Below are 24,857 nucleotides of genomic sequence, written 5' to 3' on the forward strand. Positions count from 1 at the left end.
TGAGAATCTCAGCTTTCATTAAACAAATTCTAGCCCTCATGCTTGCAGAGAAAAAAGCTTGGAAAATGTGACAAGTGTACCCTACAGGGTCAATGCAGAAGGCAAATAAAAAATCATAAAATTGTTTTTAGAGTCTCATGACTTAAGCCAAACCTATGATTTTTGGATGCTTGGGATTGACAATACTGCAAGTGTCCAAACAAACCCAACCTTTTAGCCCTTTTGTGGGCTCAGTATTCTTTCTTCAGCACTCTTCCACCACCTCTCTAGATGGCTCCATAGGATGGCCTATGCCCCCCTTCTGTTGAAAATCCCAGGATTGAAACCTTAAGTTGTGGGCAGCTTTCTGCACTAAACCCATGACCATTGTACTCAGTATCCTACAGTGCCTGCAACTCTTGCTCCTTTCTTGGCTTCTTCCTCACGCAGCCTTTCCTAAGTTCCTTGTCCAGCTCCTTCTTAACAGGGAACCACTTTTGATATTTCCACTGATCCCAGAAAGCTTCCCAGCCCAGTTCTGCTCCTACCAGCTACCCTTATGTTGAGACATTGATGCCTTATATTTCCCAGTAGGCCTGCTCTCAGGCACCACCTCTTGGGCATATGATTCCAGTTCAGAAGGAGAGAAACCATACACAGGTTAGAGCTAGGATTTGAACCTCTTAACAACCCAGCTCATCGTGTGACCGAGTGCAAAAGGCCCTGGTTTAAATCCTGCACAGGATGTCATTTAAAGGTGCCATAATTTTCAAGGCCTCAATTAAACTCTCAAGTGCCACATTGATGAGCATAGTATGAGAGTGGGAATGGAACAGAAAGTCCCACTGGGGTAATGTGACTGTGCTGCTGCAGCAGAACCTTTTAGAACCCAACTGCTGAAGAACTGAGAAGGGCAGACAAGCTACACAAGCCCCAGAAGATTTTTCCTGGAAAGACACAGGTCTGTCCTGCTGGCTTTGCCACAGAATTAAGGTGGGAGAGCTGAAGAGCCTGAGGAGAGTGTCAGCCATCTGCTTCCTTAAGACATCAGATGTGTGTTGGGATGTAAAGCTCACAAGGGGGCTCATAGGATTAAGAGAAGAACACCCCCCCCAAAAAAAAAGTTCAAAATTTTGAGGGATGAGGAGCTCTTACAGAGGAGGTGGGGTAGCATCAGTCTGACCTCATATTGAAAGAAAGATTTGTGAATCTCAGGAAACAGAGGCTGAGTTTCAGCAAAACCTAAACTCTTGCAAGTTTTACTTACTTTGGTTTCATTACTCTTTTAGGCTCTAGATTTTATTTTTTTTGGACAGGGGATGCCCTAATCTGAAGCAGCTTCCTGAAAATGAGCCCTCACATGTGCATGTGCTAATGTGCACCTGCTTCACATACACACTGCACTGAAGGTGCACACATGACTAAATGGGGGCCAAATGCTGTAGCCAAGGTGGGGATGTGAACTGTGTATCCAGTAGCGCACGGACAAAGTTAGTCGTCATTGTCTTCCTTATGCAAAATGCACGTTCACAAGTTTACTGAAAACTAGGCATTGGCAACCTGTGAAGTTTTTGCCAAACCTTCTTTGTTGTAGCTGCCATGTTTGATCACACTTTAAATAAGTCGATCCCCCTTTCCAGCAACGGGCCAATCCAGATGAGTGAGTCAGCAGAGTTACTTATACCTAGGGCCCTACCAAAATCAGGACGATGAAAAATGCATCATGGACTGTGAAATCTGGTCGTGTGTGTACTTTTACCCTACACTTTACAGATTTCACCAGCATTTCTCAAACTGGGAGTCCTGACACAAAAGGGTTGGGGCAGGGAGGGGAGATAGCAAAGTTATTGTAAGGGGGTTGTGGTATTGTCGCCCTTCTGTGCTGCCTTCAGAGCTGAGTGGCTGGAGAGCTGCGGTTGCTGGCCAAGCGCCCAGCTCTGAAGGCAGTGCCCCACCAGTAGCAGTGCAGAAGTAAGGGTGGCAATACCATACCGTGCCACCTTCTGCACTGCTGCCTTCAGACCTGGGCAGCCAGAGAGTGGCAGCTGCTGGGTCAGAAAGGGCCCAGCTCTGCACATAGCAGAGCAGAAGTAAGGGTTGCGATACCATACTGTGCCACCCTTACTTCTGTGCTGCTGCTGGCGGTGGTGCTGCCTTCAGAGTTGGGCTCCTGGCCAGCAGCCACTACTCTCCAGGCACCCAACTCTGAAGGCAGCACTGCTGGCAGTAGTAGCACAGAAGTAAGGGTGGTGATACCAGGACCTCCCCTACAATAGTCTTGCAACCCCTTATACTGCCTTTTGGGTCAGGACCCCTAGTTACAACATCATGAAGTTTCATATTTTAATAGCTGAAATTATGAAATTTTCAGTCATAAGATTTTAAAAATTGTAATTGACCAAAATGGACCTTGAATTTGGTAGGGCCCTACCTATGCCTAACACTTACACAACTTTAGAATCGAGCTGCATGCCATATACAACATAGGAGTAAGTGTTCTGCTCTAATACCTCTGGAGACTGAGAACATAGACTCTTCAACACTTTCAGCTTCATGTTCATTCTCAAGTACTCCCACGTATACTGTCAGATGTCTTCTAAAATCACTGCTATGCTGTCCCATGTGCACAAAGTAGCCAGTCTTACAAGATTCACAGCTATAAGCTTCTGAGTGTCTGACATTAGAATTTAGCTCTCATCAGTCTCCAGTGACCTCAATGACAAGTGCTCCAAGTCACTGAACTTCAGTCTGTGGTTAGCCTGTTCTGTTTGATATAATTCATAACACACAGTGGCATTCTATTTCACTCAACACAGCTCCAGCAAGCCTTTCCATATTTGTACATGAAGATATTTTCCCTTTCACTTTAACCCGGTTTTCTTCTGGAAAATGTTGGCGATCTTTTGCCTTATGTGGTTGAAGAGGCTGGTGTTGTGTACTATACATGACTATGACCTGATCATATATTCAAAGGGAACAGATTTGTTAGTATGCCATAAATATAACTCCAGGACTAGTTTTCCACCTATACATTTTACTAATGGAGAAGTAGAACATCAAGACCAATAAACTCTGGTTTCTGGTCACATTGATTGTTTGTTGATTTTTAGACTCCTCACATGAGCCCACCACAACGTGCCTGATTACATGTAGAACATATATAACAGATTATATAATCAGTGCATCAGCTCCCTCTAGTGTTAAGCTGTACATAAGCCCCACAGTTACCTCAGTTAAAAAGGTGAACATATAGATGCTCTTGCACTCGTACCTGAAGTTCAGACTTTGACTTGAACCTGAGTTCTAGACTGTGAAAATGGCACATAGCCTATAATAAGGGGCAATACAGCTGCAAACATACTAGATAGATAAACTGAGGATTAAGATCAGGATTTAAGAGTAGAGACCAATTTACATGCACAAATATGCCCATATATACATGCAGAGAAAATCTGGTTTAGTAAAGTCTTTTACCCAAACTTCACCCCAAAATTCTTTACAGAACTAAAGAATGAGGTTATACAGTTAAATTAAGAATAGAGAAATTAAAGCATTAAATGCACAGTCTCTATCCATTTGAAGAAGTGGAGAAAGTCATATCCACATGCATTTGGTTTGCCATCAGTATGACATGCGAGGTAAAATGGAAAGTCAAAATGAACATTGTACGAGTATGGTACAAGTGTGGCTTTAATTAACCATTATTTGGGCCTGAGATAGTGATCAGAATCTGATTTAACTAGACAGGTGAAGAAAAGGCTGAAGATTGAGAACATTACATGGTGGTGTAAAAAGGGAAAGGGGCATTTCCCTCCAGTACACCCCAGCAGGAGCATTGTACTCAGCACCTCCTCATGTTCTTCTCAATTTCCCAGACTACACTGGTTCAAAACATTCATCCATTTCATGAGGTCTCATTTATTAAGTCTTGCTATAGAGTGAAACTTGCTTCGTTAGTCTCCCTCGTTCACATCCACTGAGTCCACATAAAAGAGTCCTGGTCAACTTTCTTGTCCCTGTTCAGGATGCCGCCCAGTCCCCTTCCTGGAGCTGGGATTTACTTTAAACAGTCACTGTGTTCCCTCCACCAGCTGGGAGTCCCAAGCTCTCCTCCTTGGAGCTGGGTTGTAACTTATGGCAGCTGTAAGGCCTCAGCTAGCTTGTCTTTCAGGTAGTCCCTTCTCCCCAGTTAGTCCTCGGTGGGTTCAGCAGACAGCCTTCTCCTGCAGGTGACTGCCCTGCTATGTGGGAGGAGGCAGCATACCTGTTAGTTCCCTTCTCCCAGCTCATCCACAGTTGCTCGGGTGAGAGGGGAATCCTTCTCCTGCCCACTGTGCAAGGCTCCTGGTCCAGTCCCTTAAAGAAACAGTAACTGACTTTCTCCCAAACACTACTTATTCCCAGGACCACGTCTTCTGCAAAAGTACCTCTTATTTCTTAAGTGTTTGTGTACATCAGAGCCTCCAAAAAATCTTAAAGGGCCATGCCACATGATGAGGTGGGCTCCCCTCACACACCACTATCCTCAAGCAGTCAGTCTTCCCCGTCACAGGTGTAGTGATCATGCATGTCAGGTGAACTTCACTATTTAAGGATATTTGTGCCTTTACTGCATCTCTGTTAATGCACTGTACTTCCATGCAATAAATACATTTATTATAAGTTACTTTAGCCTTAAATTTTCTTAGCTATTTTAAATTCACTGTATTTATTATTAATTATGGATCAGCTTCTGAAACCCTTACACTAACTGAGTAGGTCCAGGACCTCACTCAACAAATAGTTCTACTGACTGCAAGTCCCTATTTGCAGAATAAGTTACTTGTACTTACTCACACCGAGTAGCAGCAGCAGCAGCATCTGGCCCTACACAATATGAAGTAAAACATGTAAATATTATTCTGAGAACTCAGGACTCTCTTTAACCTATGAGATAGTGCAAATCCTAAATTCGTGGCACACCATTTGACTGTGCCTTGACTTAGTCCAGAGTTTTGGATGTGTAAGGAATGCAGGATCAAGTTCTCTATTTTGAAGATTTTCTGTATTCTATATGGGATAAACTTTCAGCTTGCTTCTCAGGAAATTGGATGCACAGCTTTTAAAGGGTACTGAGAACTGTGCTGAATTCGCTAGGCAATAACCTGAAAACATACGACACTTAGATTAAGTTTATAATTAATACTGAAGTAATGATAATTTAGGGCCTAGTTCTGCAAACACACACTTATAACCAGGTGGAATGGGACACTTAATACAAAGTGTAATGCTTACTATGGCGAGTAATGTTTGCAGGAATGGGCCCTTGGTGCTGAATGATCTTTAGGGACTCTGAAGTCATGCATAAAGAGAGGCAGGCTTATTTAACTGAATTTACCTTGCTGTTATTTGATTATTAATTATTTAGTTAGCAGTCTTTGTTCTACAAGAAATAATTAAGCTAATCCAAAAGCAGTGCTTTAGGATTGGTATCAGCTGCATGTATAAATACTGTGACTGGAAGTCTGATGTGCATGACTTCACAAGAGGAAGATGCAGATGTGAAGGATAAGTACAATTCAGCAGCACGCACACAACATGCAATATAGGGTGTGTGTGCATTGTCTTAGTCTGCGATTATAAAGCTACTCTGCCTGGGCTTTTGAGTTCAGTCTCTCCCACTGTTTTTTTTTTGCTTTAATGACTATTATTCAACTCAGATCCCAGGCAGGTAATAGTGAGGATGAAGTATAGTATGAATTTTCTTTTATACTAGTGTCTACCAAGCTCAATTAACATAGTGAGGATGTCATTTACTGCTCAAGACTGCTTGCTTAAGAAAAGACGCCAGCACCACATTTTAGTATATTATTAAAGACAGGCAGATGCAACTAGGTCCAGCTAAGTGCTATATTCTAGTCCTTAAAAGGCAGCAGTCTGCTATTTTGTATTCATTATAGGATAGTCCTCCAAAAAATGGGAAAATTGGGGTAATCAACAGAATGGTAACATCAGCCAGGGAAAGTGCAGAGAGGTTGGTGCAATTTGAGTTAAGATGCATTTCTTTAAATTGAGCTGTATTTTTGGCATCGTTTCATGTATTTATGTAGATGAGTCATTGGAAGGATTTTTGTTGTTGTTGTTCTCTTTCTTCAGCAACTTTGAATCCCCACTGATGTATGAAGTCTCAGAGCACCAAGTCAGCGGCACAGACAGTTCAGAAAGCAGTTTGGGGAGCTCTGTCACAGCATGTAAGAAGGTAACTTCTCTCTAAGCTTATTTTATTTTCCAAGGCAGATCTAACCAACAGTGAAGCTCTGCTTTAACTCATGCCTTAATGGGGATTATGAAAATCAATTGATGCACAAAGTCAGTGATATAGAAACATTAATATTAAAATCTTAATGGTCTGGGTATTTTGCAGTTTTATTTGGTTAGACTATGTTTGCCAATGATTTGACAACACATGTTAAGTGTAGCAGTGATCACTGTCAGAGGCAGTTTTCCACTTTTCCCTTCTTACCAAAGCAGTAGACAGTGTGTGAACAGTCCCAGGACTGTGTTATAATAGGTTGTCAGGTTCTAGGTCCTTACCGAGAGGTCCAGAGCTCTTCTGCCTATTCTGGTGTCTGACTTAGTTGGACTTTATCAGTCCAAGATCATAAAAGAGTGAGTGTTATTTTGAGGCAAAAGGGACAAGGGAGACAACCCTAGGAACCGCTACGGGCAGGGAAAAGCTTAGACTAAGGTTTATGTTTAATTATATAAGTTAAGTGTAAGTTTGGACTAGAAACAGTGTGTGTATGTATACACACACTATTAGGAGCAAGGCAGGACATTTATATGTACACTTATTTCACCGTGACTGAGAATATGCCACTAAAGAACTTCAAACTTACTACCATACATTCCGTGTCCTACAGGGCCAGGTTGTGGCTGTCTCATGTAGGAGCAAAAGAGGGGGAGAACTAGCAGAACCTTTGAAGAGGTGCGGGAGAGGGAGGGGCACAGCTCTGCTCCCATTTTGCAACAGGCAGGAGTGCTCTGGGGAGCTTTATGAGAAGTTGTGCTAAGCAGAGGCATAATATTAGAGCCAGTCCAAAAAAAAAAAAAAAAAAAAAGGGACAGTTATTTTTCCCCCACAGGAAATTTAGCAAAATTCTCAGATTTTTTTTAAATGAACCCCCACCTCAAAAAGGTCACTTTCTTTTTGAAAACCCAGAAAACTTATAATAATTTTTTACCCCAAACTGAAATTTACTGAAAAAAAAAATCATTTGTCATTCTATTTTGGTCAAAAAAGCTCAACTAGCCCTACCCCCCGCCATTGCTTTCACTGGGGAAATTCTAGTGCACTTCAGCTGGAGGCAGTAGCTAAAAGCCAACTTAAGAGTGAATTGAAATGTTTTGTTTATTCAGGAGAGTGCTTATTTGCTTTTAAGAAAAGGAAGCAAAAACACCAGTGTAACTGGAACCTGACAGGTACTTCCTGTATTTCTCCTCATTTCAATGAAAATATTGAGAGAAAAAATGTTCAGTGACATTGATCCCCCATGATTCTCTATTTACACCTGCCAGAGGCAGCTGCTTCCTATCAGGTTGTGGCACGCTGGCAGGTTAGTGAGGGGAGGATCATGTAGCCAAATTGTACCTATACAGAAGATGTCACCCTTGGGGTGGGTCAACCTTGCACCTTCACAAACACCAGGTTAACTTTAAAGAGTTTTAAAGGAGGACACCACACCAGTATCTCAGAGCTGTTCCAGCTCCCTGGACCCTTACAGTTAAGGTTTTAATAGTAAAATGAGACAATCAAAATCAAGCAATTTACTTCTGCATTTTGCCAACAGCAACACATTTTGGGCACATTTGAGGAATTGTTACAGGATACTTCAACATTCTTTCTGTATGCTTTTAGCCACACAAAAACATCACCTTCTCTTTTCTATTATGTTTGTTAAAAGTAAATTTAAATTAAGATTTATAATTGCTGTTGGATTAGAGCCTCCTTGGTCTCCCACTGGCAGGGAATGATTTAAACATTCCAGCCGATTCATTTGCAAGTTCAAAGAGCTATTTCTATCAAGTACAGCTACTGTTAGGTAGCATCTCTCATGCTGCCTATTACTTCTCAGCCCAATCTGAATGAATGCAAGAGATGTGCCCCTTGCTGTCTCATCTTATTCTGCATGTACCTCTTTCATATCTTTTTGATGAGTGGTAATTAACCAAAGCAATTAAGATGATTAGGCATAAACATGCAGATGTCTTGTTTGTAGAGCAGAACCTCAATGTATCTATTATAGATAGATTTAATGTATATTAAATGTCTCAGAGAGCAGGAAACTTAACTTCACACAAGTTCAGTGTTTCTTCCTTTGGGAAGGAGTGACTTTTCCATGCCACATTGTGCTAGAAGGTGATTTAGTTCATTGATTCACCACACACTGAGTAATGCTGACAGTTAAGTCTAGATGCAAGTGGAAAACATTTTACAACTATGAATTACTGCTGATTTCACATTTAATGCATGATGCAGATTCATCCTGAATTATTTAAAGTATGATTTCCACTGAGCACCCCATATACAACAGTGTGATGCATGCAGCTGCTACACATAAGTATGCCGTATGAATCAAATTCTGCTTCCAGCTACACAATTGTAAGTCTAAAGTAACTTCACGGACCTCAGCAAAATATTATATGGATGTACGTCAGAGGAACTTGAGCAAAATTTGGTTCAATATGTAATCATTTTGAGTATGAAGAAGTCTACAAGATTTTAGAGAAGGGAGAACCTATTTTGAAATGGACAGTATAGAATGTACTGAATGACTAGAAACATTGTACAAGTTCACATTACTCATTACAGGTGTGTAAGTTTGCTATATTGCAACTAAATGTACTTTGCAACAGATAATGAATTGGTGCTTCGTCACAAACATATATTCAAATACACTGCTGGAGCTACCAGTTTGAGAAGCAGATGTGTCCAAATTACATTTGAAAAACTAACTAGTGCCATGTAGGACCTGATCCTGCAAATTAATACACAGGTGGCTGAGATTCCTTATCCTCACAGCCACATGTTGGCTGGAAGAAGATTATATCCTCAAAAATTAAATAAGATTCTAGTAAATACAAGAGACTTTGACCTTGGGGGGAGGGATAGCTCAGTGGTTTGAGCATTGGCTTGCTAAACCCAGGGTTGTGAGTTCAATCCTTGAGGAGGCCACTTAGGAATCTGGGGCAAAAATTGGTCCTGCTAGTGAAGGCAGGGGGCTAGACTCAATGACCTTTCAAGGTCCCTTCCAGTTCTAGGAGATTGGTATATCTCCAATTATTACCTTTATATATTGTCAGCATAGAGATAATTATCTTGGGACATTGACATCCTAGGACAAACCTGAGATATTCCTTGCAAATGAAGGAAAAAGTGGCCTTTCCAAATAAAGGTCATCACATGATGTTAACTTCTAGTTATCAAGAAGTTCAACTGTTCATGCATTTTCTCGCTCTCTCTACATAGTGTGTATGTAGATATGTACTAGTTAGTCAGTCAACATTACCCTTAGATACCACACAATGGTCCAGATTATCCCTTTCCACAGAAAAAACAATAGGAGGGGGGTTCTGAGTGAGAAGATATCCACAAGGATTCTGTTGCCAAGATTCCCCCATGTTGTTCTTACGTGGCATAGTTTGCCCCAACCCCAAGGAAGAGTCTCTAGCAACTGCCATGATCCTCCCCACAGACTGGCATCTTCTCCTACACTCAGATCTGTGGGAGGCCCAGGGCATCTGCATAGAAGCCCCTGTGCCTCCACATCAACTCTGACCCCTAGTTCCTTCATCTCCTTGGAAGAGATAACATAGCCCCAGACGCTACTCTCTTTGCTACTAATTTCCATAGGTTGCAGAGGGGACGATGAGGTGCAAGAAACAGCTGCTGCCGAGTTTAGTTCCTTAAGTCTAGATGATCCAGGACTGTGGACCCACTTGAGCAGTAGCCTGAGGGACTTCCTTGTACCGCATGGGCCATAGCAAGTGAAAAAAACATCATGTTCCCCAAAAGAAAATGAAAATAGAAGTTTCCATCCAACACATTACTGGCGTGAAATCCCCAATAGTGACAAAGTAGAGAGACCATGGCTTATGTACTCAAAAACTCAGAATGCTCCATACTGTTTTTGTTGCAAACTCTTCCAGTCTAATGTTCCAGCCACATTGAGTTCTATGGGAACAAAGGACTGGAAGAATCTGGCTAGAGATCTGGCATGCCATGAGAAGGCAGCAAGTCACCAGAGAGCATTCCATAGGTAGAAAGAGCTTGAGATGAGACTAAGGTTAAAGGCCACCATAGATGATCAGCATCAAGAGAAGATTGCATCAGAGTCTCTTTACTGGCAAAACGTTCTGAAAAGGCTCATTGCCATTGTGAGACCCAGCACTGTGTGGCACTTCAGATCAGCTGTGTGCACCAAACAATGGAAATTTCCTTGAAATTGTGGAGCTGATGGCTGAGTTTGATGCTGTACTCCAGGAGCATCTAAGAAGAGTCACCACCCAAGGCATGTACACACACCATTACCTTGGAAAAACAATTCAAAATGAGATCATAGAGTTATTGGCAACAAAAGTCAAACAGAAGATTGTGGCATCTCTGAAGTCAGCAAGATATTTCTTGGTTATTCTGGACTGCACACCTGACATCAGCCATACGAAACAAATGACTTTAATGGTGCGTTTTGTAACAGAACCTAGTGAAAATGTCCCTGCAGTGGTGACTGTCAGAGAGCATTTTCTAGAAGTTATTGACATTGATGATACTACAGGAGCTGGTATGACAAATGTGCTTCTTAAAAAGCTGGAAGATATGGGAATTGCGATAGCCGACATGAGAGGTCAGGGCTACAATAATGGTGCCAACAGAGAGCAGACTCAGATCCGAGAGTTAAACCCTCAAGCTTTTTTTGTCTCATGCATTTCTCATTCATTGAACTTGCTGGTCAGTGATGCAGCATCAGCTTCTAGTGAGGCTGATTTTTTTAATGCAGTTCAAAGCATCTATGTATTTTTCTCTGCATCAACTCGATGGCAAATTTTGAAGCAACATCTGGGAACATCCTCTCTGACACTGAAACCACATGATGGGAAAGTCAAGTGGAGGCGATAAAGCCTACCAGATTGGGACAATAGATGATGCCATAGTTGCCATTATGGAGGATAATGCTATGACAGGAACTGTTTGTGGAAGAATTGTGGCAGAGGGAAATGGAATCAGCAGAAACATACAGAACTTCAAATTTCTGTGTGGCTTAGTGTTGTGGCATGACATACTGTTTGAAATAAACGTAAGCAAGAGACTCCAAGGTGTTGACCTTGATATATCTGGAACAATGGAACAACTGGACAAAGCAAAATCATACCTACAGTCTTGAAGGACTTCAGAACGTTCTGAAGAGTGCACAGAGGTTGGCAGAGGAACTTCACACTGAAGCTATTTTCCCACCCATTCAGGAATACAAGAGTCACTGAAGATGATGACATTTTGATTACGAGGCATGGGATAATCCCATAAGAGACCCCAAACAACAATTCAAAGTTGAATTCTTTAACCAAGTGCTAGATCAGGGTTTCTCAAACAGGGGTTGCCACTTGTGTAGGGAAAGCCCCTGCCGGGCCGGGCCGGTGTGTTTACCTGCCCCCGTCCGCAGGTCCAGCCAATCACAGCTCCCACTGGCCGCGGATCGCTGCTCCGGGCCAATGGGAGCTGCTGGAAGCAGTGTGGGCTGAGGGACCAAAATGTTGTGGGCCAGCCCTGGGAGGGTAGCCAGAATGCTGCTGCACGTTAGCTGTGCTCAGCTGCTAGAACAGGCCTTTGAGACCACTAGTGTCAAGTATAGCTTAGAACAGCCATGAGGCTGCTGTCAACTGCACTGGGGGATGAACTCGTCATCAGATGACTCAAGAATCCAGGAAGCAAAAAGGTAGCTTAAAGCCACCTTGTCCACTTCCCCAGATGCAGTACCAAACAGTTAGGCTGCACCTGTGGATTGAAGGCATTGCATTAAGCATTATACAACAAAACAAGAGCAAACCATTGAAACCAAAAGGAACAGCAAATCTAACAGACAAAAAGCAAGGAGGAAAGAATCAGATGAGAAGCATATATGCTGAAAATGTCATTTGTAAGGGAGGCCAGCTAGCATCATGATCTGTAGCAAATGAGAAGCAAGCTCAAGCAGTTTCAGTATTTCACCCAAAACTTTATTCTGGTCAGCCTCTTCCCCTCATCCTCATGCAATCCAATCTGCCTGACTAACAGCTGTGATCTCAGGCCTCCTCCTACAACAGGAAGGAGACTTACTCTTTGAAACTAGTTCTAGAAGCGGACAAAAGCACCTGCATGTTGTACCCTTCTCTGCACTTCCAAAGCCTGGGCTAAATTCTGCACTTAGATACATGCATACAACTCCAGTGGGAGCTATGCAGATCAGAGGGCAGAATCTGGCTAAGTGAGATCATCCCACTGATGCTATTTGCTCATAGCCAGCCTGAGGAGAAGAGTCCTGAATTTACTTGCAAACCAACCTCCCATGTGATGGTGTCGCCTTTCTACCCAGTTAGAGCTCACTCACCACTGGGTGCCTCCTTGTGACTGCTTCTGGGGACTCACCATTCAGGTCAGCTGCCTCCCTCCTCACAAGCCATGGAGGTCCCTCCAGCCAGGTCACTATAGTTTTCTTCTTTGGGGGGTATCAAAATCCCACTGGGTCAGCTGTCTTTATGCTGTTCTAGTCTTCTACTTCCAGGCCAGGTCCTATGCCACTATTCTGGGTTCCAGCTATTTCCCCAGACTCTTTCCCTTCTCTGGGTTTACAGGCCAAAACACACTTCTCCTAGGGAGTCACTGTAAAACTATTCTTTGGTTTTCTTGCCAGGCTCTGTAACCAATCACAAATCCCTTCTTCCAAAAAGCAACTACAGCCTATTTTCCCTACAACCCTCTTCTGTTCTCAGCTTGCCAGCTGTATACAAACTCCGCCTGCCCCGCGCATATGGGCTTCATTTGGCTCTCCCACAGGTGCAGCCTATCAAGTTAATTGTCCTAATAACCTGCTCTGCCTGGGGGAGGGAACACCCATTACACAGCCTCATCCCCAGATTCTGTCATGAAAAGAATTATAAAAACAAACAAGTTGAATGTAGTTGAAAAGACTCCTTGAATAGACAGTTTCAATAGACACCTGAACTATCAACTTATCCTGAGCCATCTTGTCTATACCCTCAGGCCTAACATGTGACCTTTTCAAGCATTAATTCAGGAACTTTACCTATGATCAGCATGTGCTTTCACTTAAAACAGGGTTCCCTAAAAGGGGATGGAAGAAGCATGTGGTGACCCAGTAGCAGAGGATTGGGTAGGAGTGGAGCTTTGAGTCCCCAGCTCACTTTTTTGGGTTATTAAATTAATAAATGTTGCCACAAGCCACAACTGTTTTGTCAATGAAGGTGGGAAGCCACCCTTAGTGAAGTTTGGGGTGGGGGTAGGTGGAGGAAGAGGAGGAATATATCTTAAAGCCGTAATTAGAACCTTGTTAGAAGGCAAGACAGGGGAGCAGTGGCTGTTGTTAAAGAATGAAAATAGCTCTTATCCAGTGCTTATGTATATACAGATGGGGATACTGGTGTATGGAAAGTTAAAATAACTGGCCCAAGATCACTCACCAAGTCTGTGGCAGGGCACCGTCAGACTTCTGACTCCAAGTTCCACACACTGTCCCCTAGGCTCTGAAAGAGGGGCTGTGTTATGGGGAAGAAAGACCCAAAGTGATTAATAGCATTACCCATGATTTTAAAGGAAATTCAAAATGAAAGTATGTCAGTTTACCTCTTGCCGGGATGTTTAAGCTCAAAGAGGCAATTTCAGATGCACAGGAAAGTATCTCTGACAGGAGTTAGAACTTTAGTTCCTGAGGACTAGAAGTTGTGAAAGTGGAAGAATTCTACGACCTATTACGTAAGATAGATTGTTTTTAAATTTTTTGTATCTTGAAGAAAGACTTAGAAAATAGGGATAGAAAGTCAGGTATGTGTACACTGCAATTAAACACCTACAGCTGGCCCATGTCAGCTGACTTGGGCTTGTAGGGCTCAGGCTGTGGGGCTGTACATTTGCAGTGTAGACAGCTGGGACCATCTGGAGCTCGAACTGAGACAGGCCAGCCCCGGGTGTTTAATTGCAGTGTGCACATACGCTGTAATTTCTGATGTCTCGGCAAAGGAGAATATGATTGACTTTGCCTTAGACTTTACTGAGTAATTTATAGATAAAGATAGTGGCCTTTTCCCAACTACTTCTAGCTTTGAGCAGGATCATAGAGTTCCCTTGGGTTACTCTGTATTGGCAACAGTCTGAGATCTAGAGTGGTGACAGTTTTAAAATGAAGAGGTTCCAGGGGGCAGAAACATTCTTTCAACAGCAATAAGATCTCTTTATTTCAAGATTTCAGCACAAATAGATCGAAAAAAGACTAACACTTTGCAAAGGCAAGAGGAGACATGCTTCTGTGGCATGCATGATGTTTTAGTTTATGCATCTAGTCTGAGTTAATTATGGTAGCAGGACTGTATTTTCACTGAGGCAGAAGGTATGGTATTTATCGAGTGCAGAGTCAATGAACTAGTAAACAAGAATAGGCAGTATTCCCCCAAGGAAAGGACTGTTTTAAAATTCAAGGCTTTGCCATTCTCAGTACAAAGTCTTGGGTCACACTGGCATATTTGTGATCACTAAACACACTTGTGGTTTGAAGGTATTTGTCATAGATCTGTATTCCAGGGTCTGGATAGTCTTCTAGAGAATAGCATGTGGAGGGCCCCCCTCCACAAATTAGTTATTCCCCTTTTCTGCAAGGTAGAGAGAAGGACCAATACTTACCATTCCATTCTATCCGGCCCAATGTGAATGCCCCTCCATAGGTGTCTGTAGAGAAGAGGCCTTGCTGAAGGCACTGTACTTCATGGCACTATGGTTTCTGTGTGGAGATTTATGTGGGAGCTAATATAGGTAGCTATATTAGCTGCCTGCATAGGTCAGTGTTATGATTGCTGGCTTATGGTAGTAAAGGTTATGGGCCCAGTCCCCATAGGGTAATAATAAATAGTTTTCTGATTTCCCTCTGCAGCTTCATCGGGACCTAGCCAGTGGTAGCTTGGTTCTGTGAAGGAATCCTTGCACAGTTTTCCCCTGAGCCACTTCTAATGGGTGGTCCCCTAGAAAGATGATCTGGACTCTTTTTGTGGTTTGCACAATTAGCTTTTCTCAGTAAATATTTTGATGTAGTGAATTCTCACTTCTGCCATAGAATAGTAGTGCTGGGCTCTAGGCAGATTAACATGTTCCTTTCCTTTGCATCGCCTAGTCCCACCATCCTCACTCTGTTTCTAGTTGCATCTTGTAATTGAACTGTGGTGCTTATTGCCACAGGAATTGTTGAGGCCAAGAATTTAAGATTCAGAAAAAGGATTGGACATTTATATGGATAAAGACTATCCAAAGTTGTCATAATTAATTATATCACGTTTTGGAAGGACATTAAGCCTTGTGCTTGAGGGTTTAAGCCAATCTCTATTAGAAATCAGGATGAGACCTAATGTGGGAGAAAATTATTTCACAAATGCCTACCACTGGGTTTTCATATCTTCCTCTGAATCATCTGGTGTTGGTCACTGTCAGAGACAGGGTAGTGGACTAAATGAACCTTGGATCTGATCCAGAATGGCAGTTCCTATGTTCCTAGTTAATTACTGGACCATTAGTAATTGCCCCTAAATGTAGTTAAACTTTTTTTACCATCTTATCCCAACCTCCCCTTGTATTTTCCTAATCTCACCCATATTCTGCTGCTTGTATTGATTATTCTTTTATCCAATTTATTTTCTTTGCTTTAGCTCAGTGGTTTGAGCATTGGCCTGCTAAACCCAGGGTTGTGAGTTCAGTCCTTGCGGGGGCCATTTAGGGATCTGGGCCAAAAATCTGTCAGGGATGGTACTTGGTCCTGCTAGTGAAGGCAGGGGGCTGGACTTGATGACCTTTCAAGGTCTCTTCCAGTTCTATGAGATAGATATAGCTCCATATATATTATTTTGGAAAAGCAGACTGACCACTTTTTGATCTTAGGGAAGGATATCTGCTTTCTGTGACTCTATCCCAGAAAAACTGGCCTTAGAGGGCACAAGGAAAGTTTCTCTATGGATTTAAGGTTCCTTAAACTTTAGGAACAGGTATTTTGAAGGCCACGATTTGTTGTGAAGTTTGGACACACTTACTTCTTTGTTACCCTTTCCTGGACAGACCAAAGACTCCCAACTATTTGGCCTCTTTCGACATAGAGGTAGCTCTTAGTTTACCTTCTTCTCCCTACTATAAACATTAGGAAGTATTAGCTGTTGTTTTCATAAACCAGTATCAAATGGAAAGGATTAAGTTAATATCCCTGTGTTTTGGTAGCCAGGAACCTTTTATGTAAATATATTTTTTCCTGAAGAACTTGAATGGATTGCTAAATATAGTGTCCAGTCTTCAGATGTAAAACCAGCATTTGCACCTTGGAAGAGCAGTCCATAAAGCCTGTACATACCCCCAGCTCACTGGGTCTGACTCCCCAATGCCTTACACCTAGTGTAATCACTTACAGCTCTGTGAAGGAGACAGACTGTTACCAAATTCAGAATGGGAGCATTTTACACCTGTTAAGCATGTACTGTGTGTATGCAAGTGAGTATCGAGACTGCAAGAAAAGCAGTGGTGAATCAGGCTCAGAGGATTTTAATTTTATCATCTAATTTAAAATGTAACATCCTTGAGATTGTGACCACATCATAGCCACAGTGTACAGCACTGAGCACAAGGAAGACTACTCTTTTTGGAGGTGAATAATAACAATCACGCAGTCTCTCAACAGAGTTGCCCCTGCTCACATAAAGGACTGAATATGGCTCTGCTCTCAGAGTCTAGTTATCAAAGGCAGTTTTGTATTAGTTCCTCCCCTCTATCTGCCCCGAGTCAAACAAGTCAAAGGAGCCTCCTCAGTGGACAGCAGCTACTATAGGCCCATATCAATTAAGAGCATGTGGCCTCCGTGCTGCACCTATGCGGAGCCCCCCCTGAAGTCACTGGGGCTCCATGTGGGTGCAACAGGCTGCCTGCTTTCTAACAAGTGTGTGATATTGGCCACCGGTAGGAGGAGTTCTGGTAGTGTGGTGTTGTACTGCCCAAGAATATTTCAGGGAGGCTGTTGCGACACATGGGAAGCATTCCAGGGACCATTCACAACATATGGAGGGGAAATTTTACTTAAGCAAAGCATAGTCCTGAAAACCTCCCAACCTACATGGAGACCACCCTCTAGTTGCTACTTAGTGAATGTTGTCAGTTGAGTATCATTTGGAATTGCTTGTTACCAAGTCATTTTTGTAATGGAATTATTGATTTATTTGCAATACAGATAAGCACAGTGCATCGCAGAGAAGGGTCTTGCTTTTGACTCTCTCCAGGATGACTTTTGGTAAACAAACATACATCATACTCACCATATCCAGTAGTACAGTACCTGCCTACTACCTTCTTTTTGTCTTTAGTAGGATGTCAATATAAAGGGCTGCACAATAGTGACAGAAGCTATTAGAGCTCAGAGATAGCTCTTGTTTTCCACTGAAAGTGTATTATTAGAGCAGAATTTGCAAGGTTCATTCACAATAAGATTGAAAGTCAAGCACTGCTTTATAATTTTATCCCAGCACAGTGATAAAGCAAGCTACTTGCATTTTGATTACTTTAAACATGGTAGTAAATGTATGGTTTTAAAACATAGCACTTTATTATTTAATAAACAAGAGTGAGGAGAAGTTAGTGCATAGTTCATGTTATGCAAGAATTGTAAGAAATCAGAATGAAACATAAATCCATTTCACAGATATGCTTTCCGATATCCCTACAGGGTGAAGATGATTAACCACACAAGGTGGTTTATAGCTAGTGTCACTGCTCTTGCTATTCTTATTCCTGCAATTGTCTAATCTTTTTTAAAGTATTAAGGCCAAATGACCCCTTTCCATGGAAAAATCTACAGATGAGGAAGTGTACCAGGTTGCTGGAGCAGGAAATTGCATGCATGCTCTAGTATAGGCATTTTCTATGTGAGGGATTCTTCCCACACTATGCCCCTGTATTCTGCTGCAGCATTATATAAAGAATGAGGAAGGACCTCAGCCAGCTGGGGAGAATTCCTTGGTGCAAGCAGTGTGCAAAACTGCTGTAGGCAGCAGTACTCAGGCTCCTCAAAAGCACCATTGTAGGAACGTAGCTAGAGATGAAAGGAGAGTTCCCATAGGTCACATCACCAGGATGATTGGCAGCTCCATCTTGTGGAGCAGCACTAGCAGTGCAGGCACCAGCCCCAAATCCAGAGGGTGCAAAGGTATCTTAGAACCACCTTTGCCCCAACTCTACCTGGGCTGTGTATTGTGTGCTGCACCTCCAGGACTGATAACAGAAATGTGGTGGTGGTGGCCTAGAATAACAATTCATCCCCATTTTAAAGGTAATTGAAAAGTCTCCAGCTTTGCCAGGATGGCCACATTTAAAGCATGGGTAAAAGAATAACCCATCCTGCTACTCAGAATCCTAGCCTGTTTTAAATAATAATAGTGTTTACACAGATAGAAGCCACCACCATCCTCCTGTGCTGTGGGAGGAATGGAGTCAGGCAGCTTATGATATAGTCTGTGCATAGATGACGAACATATGAAAAATTGTCATGAGATAATTCTCCAGTGCAGGTGATATCTTTGTGTTCTTGCTAATGAATTTTATGTTGTTTTGTGTCTGTTTCCTCCTATATTTCACCTATAAAATCCAGAATATCCATGTAAAACAAGTGCTCACAACAGTTATCCCAACCCTTCCTGCTAAACAGTTTTATTATGTCGCCAGAAAGTTCTCATAGGCCTGGTCTACACTGGTGGGGGGGCTTTGTTGATGTAAGATATGCAACTTCAGCTACGGAAATAGCGTAGCTGAAGTCAACGTATCTTATTTCGACTTATCTCCCGTCCTCACGGCACGGGATCGATGGCTGCGGCTCCCCCTGTCGACTCCGCTACCTCTGCTCACCCTGGCAGAGTTCCAGAGTCGACAGGAGTCTAGAGGAGATGCGATATATCAATCCCCGATAAATCGATGGCTACCCGCCGATCTGGCGGGTAGTCTGGATGCACCCATAGGCAGGGCCGGCTCCAAGTACCAGCCCAGCAAGCAGGTGCTTGGGGTGGTCAACGGAGAGGGGCGGCACATCCCTCACTCCTTGTCAGAGGGAAGGACCAGCGGCCGAATTGCTGCTGCAGACTGAAATGGCGGCGGTAGAGCTGATCGCGACTTTTTTTTTTGCTGCTTAAGGCGGCAAAAACCCTGGAGCCAGCCCTGCTCATAGGTATTGTATGCATAAGGAATGCATACAATCTCTAGTATGAGATCAGTCTTCCCAAGGAAGTTCTGTGGCTGCTATTACTGCAATATCTGAATGCCTCAGTCTTCAATGTATTTATCCTCTCCACACCTCTGGGAGGTAGGAAAGTGCTATTATCCCCATTTTACAGATTGGGAACTGAGGCACAGAATGACTAACTGACTTGTCCAAGACAACATAGACTTCCTATGGCAGAGTGCGAAATAGGACTCAGGTCTCCTGCATCCCAGGCTACTACCCATGCTGCAGGACTGTTCTTTCTCCCTAGATGGAGCATGTATCATGTGGTTTGTTCTGTTCCCTTCCCATGGAAGGGTGATTGGAGATCTCACACATTTTCAGCCACTCCCCCCAGTTCATGTTAGGACACTTTCTGCAGCTGGCCAATCAGCTTACTGCAGTAACAGTCCACCTATTTCCAAATATAGCTATTTTGGCCCACATAAATTGTGAAGCAAATGAGAACATACTCCTAAACACATACTGGTACAATTCTTTGGCAAAATCAGCATGTGTAATGTGAGTCACAGTTTCAAAAGAATTTCTGTCTTACAAATTTGAGGCATTTCAATAAAATATGTCATGCCACATTCAGAAAGAAAATACCCTTTTTTGTTATGGTAAGTGTAATAGCTTGCAAATCTGTTTTAGTAATGAAAATACATAATATAGGAGAGATTTCTTTATCAAAAAGATTATTTGGCTCTGTTGGACATTGTGTTCCATATTTGTCAAGGAATAGCAACATAAGGGATTAAATTAATTCTAGAGGCTGCACCACCCACCTTGTAAGACTAGCTTTGACTCTTTCTAGTCTACAAACATTGTAAGTGGCCTTTAGTGACAGGACAAAGATAGGCAGAAGAGGCACAATCACTTGGTCTTTACTTTGCCAAAACTCCTAATGGAGACCATGGGTCTGAGTAAGGGCTGCAGTGTTGAACTCATAAGGGGAACTCTTAGTCTTACTAGAGTAAATGGCAAAACCCTCACTGACTTCAACAGACACAGGAGTGAGTTCAATGAATGATACCTAACTACTTCCAACTTCTCAAGTGAGCACTCAGATATGAAAATGATATGCATGCTTCTGGCAGCCTCCAGCCCTGAGACTGCTGGGAGAATTAAAATGGTGTGTTACTTTTCTGTAAAGGCCTTTTTACCAAATTCATTTTTTGCTATTTATGTCCACCAATTTAAAGCCCCCGCATCTGTATTCCAATAAAAATGTGGGGTTTTGATAGTCAAAAAATATCTTCAAATATCTTCAAGGCCTTTCACTTCCGAAGTTAACATGATATGACTTTGAGGAAGGTCTGTAATCTCGTTTTAAGTATACATTTTTTTCCAAAATGACCAAAAGTCTCAATATTGTCCCAAATGAAACTCACTAGCAAGACTCCCATTGACTTAAAGAGGTGCAAGTCCAGGCCATAATTTCAAGTGAATTAGAACTAAGTAAATTCATCTATTTTAACAGGTTCTCTGCAGCAACAGTCTACTAGAGTCAACTGACTACTGGCTACAGAATCAGAGGACGCCATGCCGAATTGGCTTTGTGGAAGACAAATCGGAAAACAAATGTGCTTCAGTAAGTACACAGAAGCTTTATACTTATGTGGGGAAAAGCGAGGGAAGGGAGTTGTCTCAGTGAAGACACAAATTAATCAGCCATTTAAAAAAAAAATCACTGCATGGTAGCAGAAAAACTATGTAATCAGTTACTTAACCTAAAACTGGAAATCCTAAATTTCAATCTGGATTAAGACAGTAAAATAAACAGGCAAAGCAATACAGGTATAGATTTTTAAACAGTAGACACTGAAAAGATCACTTTGGAAGTTTGCCTACAGACTTAGGCCCATCCGTATTGACTCATAGTCCTCAGCAGAAAGATAAGGATAAAAAATAAGCATATAGAGAATTCTTCCACGTTCTAAATGAAATTTCCATCTCAGTATTGCAGGTGCTAATGCAATTAACAAGTCACAAGTGACTTTTAGTTAAAAGTATGTATGAATAAATCAGAGTTGTTTGTGGCTTTTCATGCTATCTACATGTACTCAAATGTGAGTACTTTGATGTAATTGCAATAGTTGCTTTTGATATCAAATGGTACTCAGAAGGGTTGTTTATCCATACTGAAAATGCAATTTGATCATTGTCAGCTAGTTCCAATGAGCCAACAAGCTTTTGCAACAGAACAATGGGGCTGCTGGTCCTCCGATAGAAACTAAAGACTAGTTCAGGGATGGTAATGAGAATGTACTGGAATTCACACTCTGGTGCAAAGATCTCATTCTAGCTTGTTAAGTCAGATGCAGACAAAAGGTGGGGCGGGGCGGGAGAGGTGAGCTGAAGCATAGTGCCTCAGAGATGATGACTGGAGGCTTTTTTGCTGGCATAGAGCAAATGCAGCATACTGAGGAGCTGCACTTATTATATTCTAAAATTGCAGGGTCACTTCCCCCCAAGCAGCAAGTGCAGAGGGGGAAACAGGGCCTGGCCATCCCCTGCAGTGCACCTGATCTGAGGAGTGTGTAGGCACACCAGCACTCTGGCTGGCCCTCTTATGCTCAGTAGTAGCTGCAGCCTGTTGAGTGCTCTCTATACTTATTTATAGAGTGCATCTTGCAGAGGAGAATCCCTGGGAAAAAAAAGAGAGCCTAAGATGGAGTCCATGGGATATGTGCTTTTAGGCTCGGCAAGAGCTAATTTAAGATAGTGATCAGGTCAGAGAACTCAAGGCCCAGTTCACTGTTTCCCTGAAACTTAAGCTATCATTCATACCAGTGCAAAATCAGCCTAACACTACCAAATCAGATTGCATTAGGTGGAGGGTACCAGTCCCAGGCCTAATTCTGTCAGGTGCTGAATGCCCACAACTTGCACTGAAGACCATTCCATGCTAAGGGTCTGATCCTGCAAGGTCCCTTTGAATCTGCTTTGGAGAAGTTAATGACTGATTTTCAGCGAGATTGGGTTCCAAAATTCCCAGATTCATACAGCCATATTCCCTGTCCTTCACACCCTTCTGCAAGCAAGAATGTCATAGGACATGGGGTGTAGTTGTAGCTGTGTCAGTCCCAGGATATTAGAGAGGCAAGGTGGGGGAGACAAGCTTTCAAGCCACAGAGATTTTGAAGAAGACCTGAATAAGAGCTCTGTGTGGCTCGAAAGCTTGTCTCTCTCACCAACAGAAATTGGTTCAATAAAAGATATAACCTCACCCACCTTGTCTCACAGTCTTTGGAGGCATATTAGATTTTAGAATTGCAGCCTGAGTGCCATTGACTGAATGGAGCACTAAACATGCTTACCTCTTATGTTTTTTTATCATCTATAAGTGCAGGAAGATCAAAACCATCCTCTTTTTTGTCAGATACGTTCAGTACATTCACCTTTAATGCCAAGAGTTTTTTATTTATCATGAGCACTTGGTATTACAAGAAGTGTTCTAAAAATATGACTTATGGTCCCAAAGCAGTAAATGTTGTTGAACACTCCTGCTATTTAAATAAAGCTGTTAAATGCTTGGTTCTTTACATTTCTAGTTTTGACATTTTTCTTCATATTACTTCTTTTCAACTATTTCTGTGGAAGAAGAGTTGTCCAATATTTATCTTTGCTAGGTCTGAGTGAGAAGAATAGATACTGTATCTTTTCACTGCAAGATTTTCTTTTTCCTAGTCAGATTAAGAGATATGATGTAGGAAAATATACACCACATGGTTGCTTGACACACACATGCCAACATAATGCGGTGCCCTATAAAAGCACTTTTGATCTGCAAATGAAAATCATATTTTATTTAATCCTGATCAATCACCTGTAAGGGAAGTAAGCATTCCTGTCCCCAGTTTACAAACGAGAAAGCAGAAGCAGAGAGATTAAGGGACATTTGTTTAGAGGTCCTGCGTCAGAACCAGAGTTACAGATCAGTAATTCATGGTTCTCAGTCCCAGGCCTAATTCTGTCAGGTGCTGAATGCCCACAACTTGCACTGAAGACCATTCCATGCTAAGGGTCTGATCCTGCAAGGTATTGAGTTCCCTCAACTCCCATTTCAGTCAAGGGGAGTTGGGCTTTCAGCATCTCTCAAAACTGGCCCCTAAGAAATACACCATTTTAGGGTAAGTCCACACTGCAAAAAAAGCCCTGCAGCAGCAAGTCTCAAAGTCAGGGGCAGCTGACTGGGGATCGCACTAGAGGGCTAAAAGTAGCAGTGTAGACTTTCCCGCTCGGGCAGGGGCCTGGGCTCTGAGACCCTCTTCTTCACTGTTCAAGCCCGAGTCAGTTGACCTAGGCTCTGAGACTCTCTGCTTCATTTTTTGTTTTGTTTTGCTTTGCTTTTGTTTTTGCTGTGTAGCTGTCCCTTTAGAGTAATAGAAATTCATTGCAAGTCTGCCGTTCTGGGTGGGGGACACCCCACCAAAGCTCTCGTGTAAACATGCAACTGCACCAGAGTTGCTACTGCAGCCTTGAAGCTGCAATACCCTGCAAGGGCCCAACCCCTCCTTTCTTGGGAGGAGGCTGTTAGGATCCTTCAGCCCTGCCCTGCACCTCTTATGGCATACTCTCGCCCACCCTTCATGACAGGTCTCCTAGAGAACAGAGGCATAACTCTTGTCCCCTTCCCTCCCATCTCTGCACAGAAGCTTTTGCAGCCTGCAAAGTAGAATCTGGGTGCCTAGCTGATATTCATTGTACAAGAAAAATGGAGAAGGGGGGAAAAAGCAATTTCACTAAGTTGTGGCTTGATTGTTTAAAACAGCTACCCTTTAAATAATCCTCATTATTCTTCTAATTATTAGACATGGAAACAATTTTATACTCATGAGGGATAAATTGTATATACCTAATTTAGAAGCTCTTTCAAATACAATAGTTAATGCTAGAAAACAAAAGCAAAAGCTTACTTCTGTGATGGCCCAGAATCTTTGGTCAGCTTAGAAGGTGGCATTAAATCTTGCTACTGAAATATTTTAGTTATGATGCTAATATAAGCAGAACTGAAGTTTTGTTCATATACCTGATTGACATAATCCTAAAAAAGCATAACCCAGAGTTTCAAACGTGGGTGCCTAAAGTTAGGCAACCAATTTAGGTGCCCGCGTATGGGTATCTAACTTTAGGCAACCATTTTCCAAAGTTTTTGTCTTAGTCTTAAAACTTTGAAGCGGGGCAGAGAATTCATTGTGTTTGTTTAAGGTGCCCTCACCACTGAGTTACCTCAGCAAGTTTGTGTTTGGTTCTACAGAGGTGCACCAGGATGATGAGGGAACATAACAAAACTGCACTTGCATGCAAGGACTGAGCATGATTCCAGCGCACATGCCAAAGGAGTGCAAAGAATCTCGCCTTGTG

The 24,857-nt window shown here is 42.4% G+C and overlaps 2 protein-coding genes across 6 annotated transcripts in view; one reads left to right on the forward strand and one right to left on the reverse strand.

Annotated features, from left to right (window-relative positions):
* The window catches only part of LOC120372175, a 398,338-nt gene extending 385,377 nt beyond the window's left edge, over window positions 1–12,961 (reverse strand). For both annotated transcript variants that reach the window (XR_005584764.1, XM_039489040.1), the window contains exon 1: window positions 12,638–12,961. The gene's annotated coding sequence lies outside the window, so the exon portion shown is untranslated. The remainder of the gene's footprint in view (window positions 1–12,637) is intronic.
* Window positions 1–24,857, forward strand: part of LOC120372174 (SPHK1 interactor, AKAP domain containing) — a 109,093-nt gene that overhangs the window by 21,380 nt on the left and 62,856 nt on the right. For all 4 annotated transcript variants that reach the window (XM_039489026.1, XM_039489027.1, XM_039489029.1 and 1 more), the window contains exons 2-3: window positions 6,115–6,217; window positions 20,971–21,081. In XM_039489026.1, the coding sequence (XP_039344960.1) occupies window positions 6,115–6,217; window positions 20,971–21,081 (214 nt within the window). The remainder of the gene's footprint in view (window positions 1–6,114; window positions 6,218–20,970; window positions 21,082–24,857) is intronic.

The sequence above is a fragment of the Mauremys reevesii genome, linkage group 9 (genome assembly GCF_016161935.1).
Source record: "Mauremys reevesii isolate NIE-2019 linkage group 9, ASM1616193v1, whole genome shotgun sequence".
NCBI classification, from domain to species: Eukaryota; Metazoa; Chordata; order Testudines; family Geoemydidae; genus Mauremys; species Mauremys reevesii.